Source organism: Choloepus didactylus, chromosome 1 (assembly GCF_015220235.1).
Source record: "Choloepus didactylus isolate mChoDid1 chromosome 1, mChoDid1.pri, whole genome shotgun sequence".
Taxonomy (NCBI): Eukaryota; Metazoa; Chordata; class Mammalia; order Pilosa; family Megalonychidae; genus Choloepus; species Choloepus didactylus.
In genome coordinates, this window is record NC_051307.1 from 200696580 (window position 1) to 200714435 (window position 17856).

Below are 17856 nucleotides of genomic sequence, written 5' to 3' on the forward strand. Positions count from 1 at the left end.
CCAGGAGAAGAAAGGGCAGAGACAACATTCAAAGAATAATGGTTAAAAACTTCCAAAATTTAACAAAAGACACAAATATACACACCTAAGATGCTTAATGAACTCCAAAGTAGACCCACACTGCACCATGTTATAATCAAAGTGTCAAATGCCAAAAATAGAGACTTCTGACAGCCACAAGAGACTCAGTGTGTCTCATATAAGGCAGATTCAATAAGATTAAGTCCTGATTTCTCATCAGAAACCATGGAGGCAAGAAGGCATTGGGAAGACATATTTAAAGTGCTGAAAGCAAAAAACTGCCAACCAAGAATTTCGTATCCAGCAATACTGTCTTTTAAAAATGAGGGACGATTAAGACATTCCCAGAGAAACAAAAGCTGAGGGACTTTATCACCACTAGACTGGCCCCACAAGAAATACTAAAGGGAGTTCTGCAGATTGAAAGGAAAGGACAGTAGACAACTGACTGAAGCCACGTGAAGAAATAAAGATCTCTGGTAAAGATAATGACATAGGTAAATATAAATACCAGTACTTTTGTACTTTTGATTTGTAACTCCACTTTTTACTTCCTACAGGATCTAAAAGGCAAATGCATAAAATATAACGATAAATCAATGGTTTGGGGCTCATAATATATAAATGTTATTTGTGACAAGACATAGATAAAGGTAGAGGGGACAGAGACATATAGGAACACAGCTTATGTTTGCTACTGAAGTTGTTAAGTTGGTATCAAAGCAAATGATTGTTATACACTAGGATGTTAAAATTTAAATCCACAGTAACCACGAAGAAAAGATGCAAACTCAAAGACAGAAAAAACATAGGTTAGCAGGGGTGGGGGGACAAGGGCAATGGGGAATTACTACAAAATGAGTGTAGGGTTTCCAGGGTGAAGGAAAGTTATAGTAATGGATGGTGGTGAGGGTACTGAAACATTGTGAATTAATGCCACTACATGGTATGCTTGGGAAGAGTTGAGATGGGAAAACTTATGTTGTATATATGTTTCCACAATTAAACAAAAAGAAACTAAAGACTTAGGACAGTTACATGCAATACATGATACTGGATGGGATCTAAGAATGGAAGAGAAAAGGCTCAAAAGGACATTATTAGGACATAAGAAAAAACTGGAAAATAGAATGTAAGCCTTATATCAAAATTAATGTTCCTGAACTTGATAACTACATAAAGGTAATTACATAAATGAATATTATTGCAGTAAGTGTACAGGGAAGTACTATGTGTTAAAGGAGTATTACGTGCAGCCTGCTTTCAAATGTTCAGAAGATAGATACGGCAAAGGTGACAAAATAGTAAACTGGTGGATCTAGATACCTGCTGGGGTGGGGTAAATTAGAGTTCTCTGTATGGGGTTTGTATGATTTTTGCAATTGTTCTGTTAGTTTCAAATTATTCCAAAATAAAAAGTTAAAAAAAAAAATTCATACCTTGATGTGGCCTCCTTCATATTCATATGGGTATCGGCAATCAATGATAACAAATTCTTTAATGAGGTTGGCAAACTTGCCATTCAAAACAGATGCCATCTGCAGATAGAAAGCCAAGGAGAATCAACTTTGGTTGCCAGAAACAACTAGATTCATATAACGTATATGTGGCAAGTTCCAAAGGGTTTACTTACAATTTCTGGAGAGATGTATTGGGTTTACTTACAATTTCTGGAGAGATGTATTTTAAATCCTGATGTTTCCCAGCAACTGTGTGAAAGAGATAACCCTAAAATAAAAACAACAAAAAAGTAACTATTAGCTTGCCCCAATCAGAATGGCAGAGTAAAACACTTCTGGGTTCCATCCCACCCCCAAAAGCTTTGAAAACCCAGCAAGAACTGGCAAAAACATCTTTCTCAAAGCTCCATAAAACAATTAAAGGATTATAGTAACGGTGAATGCCAAATCAAGAAAAAGCCTACATTAAAGTATGTTATATTTTACAATAATGGAAATGGCTGAAGTTGTGGAACTGGGACCCATGATGTTCTTTGATATGCTACATTGAAAGTTATCACTGCTATGTATATATGTTAAGGCTCGAGAAAAAAAAAAAAGTTAAAAAAGGAAAAAAAAAAAAAGGAACCAAATAGATGAAGACCACAGTAACAGAATTAAAAATTCCTTAGAGGGGTTCAACAACAGATTGGAACTGGCAGAAGAAAGAATAAATAGTGAACAGGGCCTGAGGAACCTGTGGCACACAATCAACAGTACCCATATACACATTGTGGGAGTCCCAGCAGGAGAAGAGAGACAAATTGCCATTCAAGAATTCTGGATCTGGAAAACTGTCTTTGAAAACCAAGGGAGAGATTAAGACACTCCCAAGAAAACAAAAACTGAGGGAGTGGGTAACCACTAGACTAGCCCTGCAAGATATGCTAAAGGAAGTTCTGCAGGTTGAAAGGAAAGGACAACGGACAATAGATCAAAAGCCACACAAAGAACTAAAAATCTCCAATGAGAATAAATATAAAGTATTGTGTTTTGGTTTGAAATGCCACTTTTTACTTCCTACAGCCTCTAAAAGGAAAATGTAAAAAATGTAATGCTAATTCAGTGGCTTTGGACTCATAATACATAAACATATTATTGTGACAAAACTAGATAAAGGTGAAGGGATGGAGGGGTTTAGGAACATAGTTTATGCATGCTATTGAAGTCGGCATCAAAGCAAAGGAGATTGTTCTAGATATAGGATGTTAAATTTAATCCCTGTGGTAACTGCAAAGAAAATAGAGAACAAGGAGGCTCCCAGAAACAGACATTAAACATACAGATTGCCAGGGACTGGTGTGTTTGTGTGGGGGGGTGTGGGCATGGAAGAGGGCAGGGAAAATGTATAATGGGTGTAGGACTTCTGTTGGCGAGACGGGGAAGTCTTAGTAACAAAGTGGTGAGGGTACTGCAATTCTGTGAATGTAATTATTCCCACTGAATGGTATGTTTGGGAGTAGTTGAGACCAGAAGGCTTATGTTGTATGTATGCTCCTACAATTAAAAATAAAAAGAAAAAAAGTGAGCAACTAAAGAGACAATGACAATTAGATGCATTATATGATCCTGGATGGGATCTAGCATGGGAGGAGAAAAAGCTCAAAGGGACATTGTTGAAATGCAGATTGTGAGCTTTATATCAATGCTAAATCACTTGAACTTCACTTGAACTGCATTTGGTCGTGGTTATATAAACGAATGACTTTGTTCTTGGGAAATGTACATGGCAGTATTCAATGTTCAAGGAGCACAATGTATACAATCTATATTCAAGTGTTCAGAAAATGGATGCTAGGCTGATAAGATGGTTAGACAGAATGATACAACAAATGTGGCAAAATGTTGAAGTTGGTGGATCTGGGTATGGGGGGAGGGGTATGTCGGAGTTCTCCATACGGGGTTTGTATTATTTTTGTACTGTCCTGTAAGACTGAAAGTAGTTCAAAATAAAAAAAATGCACCAAGTGACTATTTGTGAATGTCACACAACATTCATACTGCTCGCCTGATAAGAGGTAGAATTGATAAGAATCTGTTAAGAAGTAAACACACTAATTGAGTAGTTTATGCCTGCCACTCTTCTAGGCACTTCATTGACATCTCAACATTTAATTTGCATAAGCCTATAAAGGCATATTATCTGTATCTTAAGCACCTTATCCAAGGTTACCTAGCCAGTAAGTCATGTTTGAATCCAGCAACCTTGATTTGTTTCTTTTTCCTTCTGTTTCTGCCATCATTCCTCATCTCAGTAGCCACAATATGAACAATACTTAAAAATACAGTGAGAGCCCACTTCACTCATTGACCGAGCACCTGCTATTTCTAGAAAGGTGCTAGGCACTGGGTTTGGAAAAAACCAGACCTGGTCCAGCCTTGAGGTGAGGAGACAGGCACATCAGCAATTACCCCTTAGAGCAACTAGCCAAGTCAAGAGCTCGGCCATCCCTGTGGCTATGCGCAGGGCCATTCTTACGGTCAACAAACAGCAGTGATTCAAGCTGAGGTTTCCCCATAGTGGGGGAAACTTCCACAGCACTGCAAGGACACATCCAGGTCTCTGACTTGCTCTTGCCTTCAGAATGGAATCATCCTGTTTTTCACCTCCTAAACTTTCCTGTTGCCTCAAATTCTACCTTGCTAAAATACCAATGGCCTAACTTACACTTTCCCTAAACAACTAGCTGAGCAAACCCACCCCACCCCCTACATTTGTCACATTCCCTTAGCCTACTGCTTACATCTCACAGACATTTATTTCAATCCGTTGTGTGGTACGTGACATATCTGACCTTCTCCTACCACGTGTTGAGTTCTTTGAGGGAAGGAACTAAGACTTACTTTGGAATCTTCCACAGTGCCTAACATACACTAAGTGCTTCAATAAATGTTAATTAATGAATAAAAGACTGATCTGGTAATCTTCAAGTCATATCTAGCTAAATAAGTTGCATGGACATACTCCCTGTGCCACTCGTGTATTTCCCCACAACTCAAAGGCTCAACCCTTCCCTGCAGCACATTGGGCCATCAGCCAATCTTCCCCTGAACCTTCCTGGGAAACTTTTCCCTCAGAGGCCACTGCTTCTCTGGACAATGAAGAAATTCAGCCTCAGTTGTGGACTTTCCAAGAAAACCTTTTGACATATAGTTGCAGTGACCCTAGTTTATTTCTGTTTCTTTACTTGTCTGTATTACCATTTTTATAATCAGAAATACAGTCCCCAGAGAGCCTGGTCTTTGAGTTGGAGTCAAAGTGAATGGTGTTTGACTCCCTACCTTAAACCCCCAATCAATATCAGCAAAGCCTACAGTTTTACAGAGACCAACATAAATCTGATCATGAGAAACCACCAAGTTTCCCTGTCTTTAAAATTTTCAAACTGTGCCCCCTTGGAAGCACAAGGGCCATTGCAGGAGGGAGAAAGGCTAAATGCGGTTCCAGGTATCCCTATGTCCCACATCATCCAGCAAGATCAACTGCATCTGTGTGCAATTACCTTGGAGAAGTCTCCTATAAGGTCCCGTGGGTCACTGTCCAAGATGTTCTCAATGGTCCCTTTAGGGGAAGATGCCAGGGATAAAGACTGATGAATAATCTGTAACAAATCAAAGGTTGAGAATGAGGCCAAGGTTCTGAACAGGGCTTCTGAAAACACTCACGTGGAACACGTCACAAGGAACAGAACAAAATGTTAGCATATATAGTCAGCAAATAAAGACTTTTTTCTTATTTTACTAAAGTAGGAATTAAAAAAATGAATATAAGTTATTGTGTAGGTCTATTATTTCAGCATCTGAGTTGCTCTGAAACTTAGCTTTCTCCCCTTTATTATTATTTTTTTAATGGAGAGTTAAAAGTAGGGCTATGTTCAAAAAATGTTTTTCTCAGCTCTATCCATTAAAAAGATTACAAGTACAGTGAGGCAGGGCTTTTTGAAGAAGCGATCAACTTCATGTCTGGGACAAGAAATGTACATGATAAACCTGAAATGCCTAGTCACAACAGCAAGGAAATGTCAGGTCATGTCAAAAGTGCTAATTGTGGAGAGGTAAAGATTTCTTAAATAAGACCCCAAAAAAGGCACTAAACAAAAATTTAAGTGAACATAATTAACAGCACTGAATTACATATTTGAATGTGGTTAAAAGGGGAAATTTTAGGTTGTATGTTACTAGAATAAAAATTAAAAAAAAAAAAAAAAATTCCATGGAACTGTGCTACACAGTGAACGCTAAGTTAAACCATGGACTATAGTTAATAGAATAATTACAAAAATATGCTTTCATCAATTGAAACAAAAGTATCACACCAATGTAAGGTGTTAACAACAAGGTGGTATATGGGAATCCTATATTTTTTGCACGATTGTTCTGTAAAACTACAACATCTCTAATAAAGCTAAACATGTCTATACAGCATATTCCATATATATAAAATTCAGTAGGCAAAATTAAGCTATAGTGTAAGACCTCAGGACAATGTTACTTGTGGGAGAGACAAAGAAGGGCTCTGAAGTGCTAGTAATGCTCAATTTCCTGACCATGGGAGATTTGTATGGGGGAGTGTTCACTTTGTAAAAATTCACCAAGATGCACATTTATATTACTGCATGCTTTTTAATAATATGTCAAAACACACATAATATGTATTGCCAAAATATTTGAATATATTAACTTTAGATTTACTTAAACTATAGAGTTTAGATTTAGTATAAACAATTTCCATTATTTCAGATTTTGTATAAACTATATTAACCAGTTAATAGTACATTATAAAAATGTTCTTTCATGAATTATAACAAATATACCTCCCTAATGCTAAGTGTTAACAGGGTGGTATATGTGAACTCTATTTTTATGCATATTTCTGTAAACCTACAACTTCTCTAACAAAAAAATTAATAAAAAATTAGTTGATCATCTAACAAACAAATCAACAAATACCTTTGTTTGAGGAAAAAAATTTAAAAAGCAAAAATACTTCAGGAGCCAACTTGATGAAGATTTACAGAGATCTCGAGTCTTGTAATACCCAAAATATAAAGACTACAATAAAAAAAATCACTGTCATACTGAGAACCAGGAAAACCTCAATTTGAATAGGAAAATACAATCAACAAATGTCAATACCAAAATGACACATATTGGAATTGTCTGAGGGATTTTAAAGCAGCTGCCATAAAAATGCTTTGACAGGTAATTACGAACATGTTTGAAACAAATAAAAAACAAAAACAAAAACAGAAAGTCTCAGCAAAGAACCTGAAGAACCAATAGAAGTTTTCAAACTGCAAAATACAGTATTACCCCCCTAAGACAAAAAAGAACCTGCCAAACTAACCTCTTGGGGCTTCTCTGGACTTGCTGCCTCTTCTGAACTGACCCCAGCCATGCTTTTCCTCCGCTTTGAATTTCCAGGTGGAGACTCCTCTTGAGATCTTTCTGGTCTCTTCAACACTGACCTGGTGGAGGAGCTACATGTGGAAGGGGAGTCGAACAGCATGCATCGATTGCCCTTAGGGGAAAAACCAAGACAGGATGTCTTTCATTAAAGCCTGCTCACTTGAATAGTAAGGCAAATGAGAAAACAGACCAAGGACTTCCCGAGATGGTGCAAGATCTATCCTAAATTAGGAAAAACACCATCCATTCTCATCTAGTCCCACAACTCTTGTAGGGTCAGTAAACCACTCATTTCCAAGCTGATACTAAAATTTCAGCATGTCACCTCCTCCTTGAAAACGTCCCCGATAGCTTCAGCAGAGCACGTCATTCCCATCTCTGCTCTCCCATTCAAGAATTTTCTCCCTCTAATTTTTCTGAAGTTTATTTTAATGGAATGCTGTTCAGAAAACCCTAGAAGAGCTGGGAGCATTTTTTTTGAAGGGAATCCACTGCTTTCAACAGATTCACAGAGGGAACTGTGGGCTCCTCAAGGGCAGAAACCACAACTCCAACATCTCCCAGCAATAGTGAGTTTGCAATAACTATTTGTGGAAGGAAAACTTAATTCCCCACTGTAAGGACCCTCAATTCTTGGATCATGATTTTCAAACCCAGTTCATAAAACTGAAAGCCCGTTTCCCAAGCATTATCACACCATATATAATTTTTTTCTTTCCAAAAGACCTACTAAATTTAGTCAAAAAAAAAAAACACTAGCTAACACTAGAGACCAGTCAAAGAGGGAAAGGCCATAGACCTGAAGATAGAATCTCAAATGAAACAATTTCTGATTCCTGTGGTGGCATGGGCCAAAGGGTTAGTGTTCTGTTAAGGGCATACTCTTGGCCCACCCTGTCCTAGAAGCCAGTTAATCTAGGATTCCTGTAGATACAAAGGAACAACTTACAAAGTTTATGGTTCTTCTCATGACAAGGGGAGCTGTCCAGAGGCTTGCCATACATGACGGGGTCTCCTCATTATTCTAAAGAAAGAAGAAAATTGGATTTTAAAAGATCCAGTAGAGATTAACATTAGTTTAAATGCTTTAGGTGTGACTCTCAGGACTGTATAGAAAGCATCTAATGCCCCCTTATCCCCCACCACCAATCCACCCTGCACCTTAAAGTCAGAAGATATTAGACCACAGCTATAAGCGACAGCCCTGAGGGTATGTGGGGAGGTATCCTTAGTCCCTTTAGCTTTAACCATGTGGCAGCTAGCCCACACTGTTCTTGCTTCATGTCTCTTATACAAAATAAGATTGTCAGCTCTTTCAGGACCATGTTCCTGATAAGGAACATTTCAATGTCTTATTTTGAACCCTCCACAGGACTCAATCAGGCTAGGAACAGAGTCTCAATAAGTTCTCACCAATTAAACAAAGTTTCAGCCAACCTGAGCCCTGGGGATCGCTGTCCTTTTTCACATAACCTCTCCAGGGGTAGTCAGTGGGATGGATAGGAACACACACCTACACGCACACACAGTACCTTCATATTCTCTCCATCCAAAATATCCATGAAGCCATCATCCTCATCAGAAAGAGTGACAGTCACAGGTGACTGGGGCATAAAAAGAGGAAGAAAATTCCCTGGTTCACTGCTATCTCTTTCATTTGAGGAAAGCTACAAGACATAATTCATGGCTGTTAATAAATGAGAGCCCTGGTTGGCGCTGATGCCCTTACATGCGTCACTACGTTTATAAGAAAACCATACTGAATTATATTCATTATAAAAAGTAAGATTTTAGCAGTTACTAAACAAAGGAAAATGTATTATGAGATTAAAAATGACTTGATGCCCCGACACATCCCTGAGTTGGGTCAGGTCAAGAAGCCTTCATGCAAAATGAACCCAGAAGCAATTCACCTTACAAGGGGATCTGGGAATCTTGTGAAGAACAAGTTTTTATGTTATCGGAAGGCTGTAATTGGTGAACGCCGATTGGTGTGGTACTATGATAATCAGCTGAAATGAAGAAGGATGAGAAGATGAAAGTCCCTATGAAGACAGAAAATGGCCTAGAGAATGCCTATGTATTCTGCCAGAGGGAAATAAAGGGAGGGCTGGTTCTAGAAAGTCTAGATGAAATAATGACAGCTGCTTGATTTTTAACTGAAGAATTACTGGGCAACAGACACTATGGTATAATCCTTACATGTATAATTCACTCCATTTGAGGCTCACAACCCAAAGGGTAGTTAATGCCTTTGTTTTTATTTAACAAGAAAATTCATGCTTAAGAGAAGTTACCAAGATGACAGATCACACAACTAGCCTGTTTGACTTCAAAGCCCAAGATTTCATTTACACTACACTCACTTTAGCAGAGAGAATCATTCCTGGAATAAGAGTGGGGGTACTTCAATAGGCAATCCTATGTATGTATGTGTATGTGTGTGTGTGTATGTGTGTGTATGTAGTCAAATTTAATATAGCAAATTTAGAAAAATCATTCATAAAGCCACCATCCAAGGATAAACACTGCTAACTCTGAATTATTTCTTATCTAGGGGAAAAAAGTTCAGAGATATATTTTTTCACAGTAACATGATGGCCCTAGAAATAATCCTTAAGAACACCCAAATCCCTCTTGGGTACAAATGCATTAGTCATCAGGTGGACTTCTGGTTTTCTGATTGGATCACTTACCTAAGAATCTCCTCTGCAGCTGGCCTACTCTGGTTCTGGCACTAGCTCTTCTTCCCCAGCATAAAGCAAGTTCTGGACCATCTCTGGTCCTCAGCAGGTGCACCTGGGCACTCCCTGAGCAAACTGGCAGTTTTTGAGCCAGTAGAGCCTGGGTGGGGGGAGGGGATAACCTCATGGGGCAGCACCTTCTGAAGGTACACACACCATGTTATAATACCAATTTGTGTGACATTGTTCTGGGATCCTTAAATACAGATTTGATATAGAAAACAACTGGTAAGTCTAGATCTCTATCTCTGGATAGGAACTAATTCTTTCTCTATGATTCTCACACCAAGAAGCCATTATGTATAAACAGATGGTGGCTTGGCAACTAAACACAAGGATATCTAAGAAATACCCTCTGACATGATCCATAGCCAAACCAGTGAGATTAGCATTGGCTTTCATTCAATTTGCATACTCAGCACCTAAAATTAGGGGTGGCCAAGTGATCATAGGAAGCGCTAGTGTTCTGGTCTCCAAGGAGGCACTAAAGATATAGTTTCTGATACCCAGCACCCAAAGGGGTACTTGAGTATCTGGAGATTGTTAAATCCTGGTCTTCTATTTATCTGTGCCCTTTGGTAAATCACGCAAGCAACCTGACTGTACTTTCCTTATTTGTAAAATGGGGTAACTACAGCTACTTCAGTTTTATGAAGATTCAATGCATATGTAAAACTGCTCTGTGGAATGCTAGACACAGCAGCAATATTGGCTAAACCTGAACCTCAAACCACAAACCAGATTAGAAGGCTGTATTTTCAGATCCAAGTTCATTTCCAGAAAATCCTGGAAATCAACTATTTTCATATTTTGCTCAAGTTGGGCCTCTCAAGTCTACACATGATGTCCATTGACCCAATTTAAGATACCAGTAGAAAACCTTGGAAATAATGATAGTCTCTTACTGTCTGGCAAATAGCCCAGACACAAGTGACTCCAAATACTGCCAAGAAGCCTGTAGGCAGTGAGTTCACTGGAATCCATAATAATGATTAATAAACCACCTTTGAAAGAAGCTAAGTGCCCTTTCCAAAGAAAATTACCACTAAGAAGTACCTCCAGCACTCAGGATGCATCAAAAAAGAGCAAGTTTTAAGTAAGAGCTATAATCTCACTACACATGCACTTAGAACAAACCAGGATGCCTGCAGATTATTTTCCCAGAATTGACAAAAGGCAAATTTTCCTTGCTCAAGTCCAGTATTTTCAAACACACCATGTCTCGCTCTGCTTCTGTCTAACTGCTCTCCAGACACAGCAAAAACACCAAGAATGTTTCAAAGTCTAGTTTCAAAAGACAGAGTTAAGGTAAAGATAGCAAGAACTAGTATAATGTCTTCAGCTCCAGGTTAAAGAGGATGCTTTAACTCTCCTTTCCCACCACTCTTTGAAAGTCAGAGCACATACCATCCGAGCTGGGGCAGAGTTCTGCCTCTGCGTGAAGAGATCTTTACCCTCCTCAAGTCCATGAGAGTGAAGGCAGCCACGAGATGCAGGTCTTATTGGCTTCTTAAACTCAAAGGATTCCTGTAAGATAGTATAGTCGAGACATCTTCTACCATTCATGAAAATCAGCTCTAGGGCCTCAGCTGCAGCTTGGGTGAGATACCTTTGTAACAGCCTCCAAATTAAGTGTCTACCTATTTCTGATCTAATTCCAGCACTGCATCTGTTTAACTAACACATTTCCAAGACCCTGTCAATGGCTAACTTCTAAAGCAGCATTTTTTTCTCCTATCATACGACTTTATTTTCTAACAAACACAATTTCTCTGCCAGATATATAAAACACAATGAGTTAAAAGCTAAATCACAAACTTCCCAAAATCTAAAGCAATGTCATTACCAAGTCTTGAAAATTACTACATCAGGATAATGACCTTGAACTTTTCACTTTCCAAGTTTTTCACTCGAAGTTTTGTATCTGCTTGAGGGCTTTATAATTTTCACCTCTTCTAACAAGAGACAATATATTCCTACTTAAAACCATTATATTACATGATAAAAGCAATGAAGAAAAAGCCTAGTGGTTTACTCAACAACACGAATGGATCTCAACATATTGAGTGAAAGAAGCCAGATGTGACAATATGTATTACATAATTCAATTTACTTAAAGTTCAAAAACAGGCAAAACTAATCTACACTGACAAAATTCAGCCAGTGGTTACCTTTGTGGGAGATGGTTACTGACGGGAGGAGCACGAAAGAGCTTTGGGGGTGGTGGTTACATAGGTATGCTCATTTGTAAGCATTCATCAAGATGTACACTTAAGGTGTATATTGTTATGTTTGACTTTAATATAAAAAGTTTAGAAAACAAGTATAACTGCATTATGGAAAATCTTGAAATACAAGAAAAAATGCCCACAATCCCACTACCCTGAAATATCCACTTAAGAGTTTATCATTAAGCACTTGGAGTTAATATTAGAGTATTTATATACCAACCCAGTACTAAGGACTTTCTGTGCATTAACTCATTTAACTCTCAAATGTCACCTGATTATCTCCATAGAACAGATAAGGAAAACTCCATTTCACTTAAGTTAAGTGATGTGCCCAAGGTCACAAAGCCAGGCCAGAAGGCTCCAGAGCGGGAACTCTTTAACCACCATCCTATGCTGTTTCCCCTCTAGAACAAATCTCTAGGCAGGCAACCTTGGGAGAAGCCGAGTCTGGTGGAAAATCAGGCATTGGCACAGCTTTGGCCTGTTTGGTAGGAAGCACTATAAGGGGTCAATGCAGTGCTCTAAGCACTCAAGGCAGGGAGAGCAGAGTGTTCCCGCAGGAACTTATTTCTGTAACTCTCCCCCATATTTTGCAAGTTGCATATCGAACCATGGAAGTTCATGAAAGCAGTAGGTTTTGCACTAAGCGTAAATGATTATAAGGATTATAAACAGTGACATTTCAGAAACAGGAACGAAAGAAAAGGGACGGAGGCATAAATAGATTTAGATGAGAAAGGCTGGAAAAGTTGAGCTAATTCAACCATTTCACATGCTGCCCTTTGCAAGGTACCCTAACAGATACAAGAAAGGAAGCCAGACAAGAGTGTTCATAGACCTTATGGATAGATAATCAAGAGCTGGCCCTCTAAGCCACCATTTCCATTACCCTGAGATTTCCTGGAACCTGTTGAACTGTTGTTTCAAATACTACCAAGAAGCCTTTTCCTGAGCTCACAGCTCATCCCAAGGTCACAACAAAGAGGCAAGAAAGACTTGAGCAGACTCTCCCAGATAAACTACTTATAGATGTAATTACTTCTAAGAGCTATAATCTGAGCAACTCCAATATGACAGGCACCATTTTAAGAGCTGTATATGCACTATCTCACGTAAATCTAGGAACAGCCCTAAAAGGCACTGCTATTCCTATTTTACAGATGAGGAAACTGAAGCCTAAAAAGAGAAGTAACTTGTTCAAGGGCACACAGGTAGTAAGCAACAAGATTCAAATTTAGTTTTCTCTGACTCCAAAGATCATGCTTGACTTTGGCTAAACCTTAGTCAATCTCTCACAAAGCAGCCCAGCCACTTCCCTGTAAGCTACTGACATTTGTGGGTTTTACCTCCACCCTGGGTTAGTACATTGATGCCACACTCACGTTTTCCTTGTTCTCATCCTGGTCAATCAGCTGAAAGACATCATGGTCAAGAGAATCAGAATGACTTCTCTTCAGAGCTGGGCTACACCCCAGGAACTTCTGCTATCAACATAGAAAAAGAAAATAATTAGAGTATGTTAGAAAAAATTCAATGGAAAACCCAGTTCTCAAAAGAAAAAGGGGGGCCTAGTTCCTTGCACAGTGCAGAAGATACCCAATAAATGTGATCAGGGCTCCATGCTGCCAGAATGCAAGACAGAGGTTCCCACTATGTGGCTTTACACTTAACCCAACAAAGCCTATAGTCCTTTCAGCAGGGATTATGGCAGCAAATCAACCCTAAAATATTTGCATGAAAAGAACCCTTCCTGGTTTCATAAAACCCAGAGGTGAAGGAGGACAAGCCCTCAAGAGGCAGCTGCTATTGAAGTTTCTTTAGGTAGTCATGTCTCGAGTGCTCATCTATAAGCCCAAGATTAACGAAAAGGAATCTTCACTCTGTAAATTAAGGTCTCAAATCAAGGTCACACAAACTAAGGGGACAGATAATATTAGTATCAACTCGAAATAAACAAAAGGAAACTAACTTACAGGTAGGGAATGTATTCTTCTCATGGGATTTTCAAGGCTGCAAAAAGATCAGAAGGTAAACAATGAGAATAAAGCAAATAAGGATATATTCATTAGCAGATCAATACGTGTCTAGCCTCTAATTTGGGGACAGACTCCCATTTTAGGTAAAATGGAAAAACAAATCCCTGAAATGTATGTGGTGCAAAGGTAGAATGGGAGTTAGAACACTGCATCCTCAGTGATGGCCAGGATGCTGACCCCAGGGGCTGGGTCTCAACTACCTCTGCAGGGTCAGGAGCTGTTGGCTTTGGGGGCAGGTTGGGGAATGGAGGTTAAGGAAGGTCTCGGAGGAGAGTTATTTTGAATCTGGACTTGGAGTGTCAGGGATAAGTGGCTGTCCTGTTCTCACACTCACAAATACACTGAACATGCAGCATCTAAGTGAAAAAAGCAAACCCAGATCTCTTAAAACACAAGCGTTTTCAAGGATATGATGCCATAGAGTGGAGAAGGAGTTTGGGTAAGACCTGATCAGAACACCAAATTATAAGCTAAAATGGAGGGATGGTTCTGTAAATTGTTGACATAAACCACTGATCTCTAAAAATACCAGACTGTTTACAGGATCTGGAAGTCTGACTAGAGACAGCTCAATCCAGGACTCCAGGGCAGAGCATGAGAATTTCATTTAAAAATTAAGAAAAACTTTTCCTAAAGCACAAACATTTAAAAGCAGTGGATACATACTTTTCCTTACTGTCCAAGGGCCCAGGAGAATCCAGACAGAAACCTGTGGGAAATTTAAAAAAAGAAAAAAGTTTCTATTTGCCACCAATCACTGTAGCTTAATTACTCTACAAGTCAAGTCAACAAAGACTCACAGCCTAGACTTTTGTCAGAATTGAAGTCTAGTTTATTTGATAGTAGTCTATCTACTGATTCTTTTCTCCTACTTGCAATTACCAAGATGGGAAATAGGAGGTGAGGAGGTGAGTTAAACTGATTCACACCATGATTGTTTAATTATTCAGATGGAGGTGACTCAGATAATTTTCTCTGAGTTTCAACTATAGAAAAAATGAGTAGCTGATTTTTCTGGATAGTTTTGATTTTAAATATTTTATGTTGTCAGATTGCATGCATAAATTTGGGGTTTGGAAAACATAAATCATAAGTCAAATGACATGTAAGGTAAGTATTTCAACAAAATGGCACCAAGGAAGGTGGTCCATCTCCCCAAAGGCAGTAGGGCAAAGGAGACCCTGCTTAGCATTACTTACATGCCAGTCTCAGAATGGCCCAAACCCACCAGTGCCTGCCTAATGGACATCTATGCAACCTCATAGGAAAATTAGGTGTCAACTCCTGACTGTTATTCTCGCTTGCCCCAACTGCCACACATAATCCCATCCCCAGTTTTCAAGAAGCCTACATTTAAAGACATTTGCTCTTGAGTCCTCTAACCTAAAGCATCTGTGCTCCAAATGCTCTTATTTGTGCAAATACAGATAAATCCCACAGTAGCATGAATTTATGAATTAGAGGAAAATGCATTGGTACCTTTCCCCCAGAGCAAGCTCACTCAATTTCATTTTACTTCCAATAATTTGATTCTACATTTTAATCAATGAGATTTTCTAAATGCCCCTACAGTGGTATGGTGCTCATATTACTCATTCTCCAAGACCCAGTAGCCACAGACACTTGAACTTGTTTTCCCTCATCATAAACTGACACAAGGATTCCTTTGAATTGTTCTTAAGGGTGTCTGTCACCTAATGCCATGACTTCTCTGTGCTATCTCAACCACTCACCAAACTAAGTCCTTTGGTGAAAGGTCATTGTTACAGCAAATCACCAGTGTTACAAACCCAGCCCTGCCTCCCAGCCCCCATGATACATGTTGAAAAGGCTGAAAGAATACCTGAATCTGTAGACTCAGAGGAGCTCATTCTTTGCAGACTGCTACTGTTCTTCACTTCCAGAGACTGCTCATACTCACTGCAACCAAGAGAAATCATTCTACATGAGCTATTCATAGGATTTAATTAAAGATTACATACAGGAAGCAGGCCACACGATTAGCAAGTGGCCAGGTTGCCATGAACCATTGTTACCTGTAGGCCACACCATGGATCCCATTTTTCCACCCGCTACACCAAATTTTCATTTGAGCATAAAAGGAGAGGAGAAAGCAGATGGTGGTATGGCCCTGGACCACACTGTATGATAGGAGTACAACAAATGCTGGAATATCTCCTGAAACGACAACATGTCTTCTAGACACTCTACTAGGAGTGGGGATGAAAGATGAATTTTCACAGGTTGGGAAACTAACAAGACATGTGCTTAGTTAGAAAGAGGGATACCCAAGACTGGGGGAGAAAGCAGCATCACCAGAAACATTGTTGGATGCCTATTTTTTTTTTTTTTTTTACACCACAAGGAAAAGCCCAGGAAGCTTTCCAGTATAGAAAGCTGAGTGAAAGCCTGGCCTTGTAAAGCAACGGGGTGAACATCAAGAATGTGCATGGGACAAGGAATTGAGATGCTGTTGCACCAACACCTGGAAAGAAAATGCTCGCCCCTTTGTTGGGAAGGAACAAAGCTCACAGAAAACTAAGATTCTGCGAAGTTCGGCAAAGGGTGAAGTGAGTGCCCAGAAGGGCATAATTTTGACCCTTCGGGACAGATTCCAAAGAGCTTCCCGGAATAGGGAGGTAAGAGAAGGGGGGTGCAGGACAATCAAAAGAAGTGACAAAAGCCGGAGCGTCCCTACCCCTTCCCGGGCCTGGCTTGGGGCTCAGTGGGGCTCTGGAGGGTCCGAACGGCCTCTCCCGCCCAACATTCCGCCCGGGAGGAGAGTGCACATGGCCGGCCCGGAGCTCGGCCGTGCCGCCCCCGAGCGGCGAGCTCAGGAAGGTTAATCGCGCCCCTCTCCCAGCCAGATCTTCCCGAGAGCCGCCCGGCAGGCCCGCAGCCTGGGGCGCCGCTCGCAGGCCCCTTCCTTACCTGCCCAGCCCCTGCAGCTGGTCCATGGTGACCGTCAGGTTGGTGACAGGCGACAGCCCTCCGGCGGCAGGCGTGCCGAATAGCGCCTTCACGATAGGCGGAGGTGTCGGAGGGGAGCTGCAAGTGAAGAGCAGACGGCGGCGGTGCGGGGGCTCCGGGCCCAGTTCCATGGCGGCGCCCAGACTCCCCAGGGCTCCCTTTTCCTCCGCCTCCGCTGCGCCCGCCCCGCCTCGCTGGCACCGGCTTCTGCCGCGCGCCTCGCTGCCGACGCCCGCGGGTCAAACACAAACACGTCCCTTCGGTTCAGGGACGCGGCCGCCGCGGGGAAGCGGCGCGGCCGGGTGTTTGGATCCGGCAGGCGCCAGCCACACGCACGGGTGTCCCCAACTTTACCCCGCGAGGCCGGCGGGCGGGCGGGCACCAGCAACCAGAAGATTAAATCCAAACAAACCCGGCGGGTCAGCAGGGGAGGGCGGGCGACAGCCGCGAGGCAACGGCCCGGGCTCACACTTAGCTTTTCTCTCAAAGAACACCAAGCAGGTCTTCACCTCCTTCTCGGACTGCCACAGTGGAAGAAGCCTTTCTCATTAGTAGCTGCTCACTGGGGTCCGCCGCTGACCCGCCTCCCTTTCCTAGTTGGCGCCAAACGGAATCCACCAATCAAGCAAACAACTTCTTCTTCTTCCTCTCGAATGGCAGCGAGGTTGGACCAATGAGAGGGGAGGAAGGAAGCAGATCGAGGGGCTCTACGAGGTCACCCGCTCTCGGAAAGGGGCGGGGCCCAGAGGAGATCCGGGCGGGTCGAAACGAGAGGGGGCGCAAAAGTCAATGAAAACTCCCAGCAGACCCTGCGAGGTGCCGGCCGAGACCAAAAGACCTTCTCTTGACCCGTTGAATGCTGGGAAGCGTAGTTCTCACCCCGCCCCGCACCTTCCCTCCAGGGCTCGCGCGGCAGTCTTGGCATCTCTTTACCCCGTTGGGCTGC

The 17856-nt window shown here is 41.2% G+C and overlaps 1 protein-coding gene across 7 annotated transcripts in view; it reads right to left on the reverse strand.

The window, feature by feature from the left end:
* The window catches only part of CDC25A (cell division cycle 25A), a 31980-nt gene extending 14562 nt beyond the window's left edge, over positions 1-17418 (reverse strand). Inside the window, exons 1-12 of one of the 7 annotated variants that reach the window (XM_037849975.1) lie at positions 16872-17418; positions 15784-15860; positions 14607-14649; positions 13878-13914; positions 13287-13385; positions 11081-11200; positions 8462-8596; positions 7879-7953; positions 6868-7041; positions 5024-5122; positions 1687-1749; positions 1461-1559 (exon numbers count right to left, since the gene is read on the reverse strand). In XM_037849975.1, the coding sequence (XP_037705903.1) occupies positions 1461-1559; positions 1687-1749; positions 5024-5122; positions 6868-7041; positions 7879-7953; positions 8462-8596; positions 11081-11200; positions 13287-13385; positions 13878-13914; positions 14607-14649; positions 15784-15860; positions 16872-17041 (1191 nt within the window). In that variant the 5' untranslated portion in view covers positions 17042-17418. Of the gene's footprint in view, positions 1-1460; positions 1560-1686; positions 1750-5023; positions 5123-6867; positions 7042-7878; positions 7954-8461; positions 8597-11080; positions 11201-13286; positions 13389-13877; positions 13915-14606; positions 14650-15783; positions 15861-16871 lie in introns of all 7 variants that reach the window. The other 6 variants (XM_037849977.1, XM_037849972.1, XM_037849981.1 and 3 more) reach the window with 6 other exon arrangements.
* Between the last annotated feature and the right edge of the window lie 438 nt (positions 17419-17856).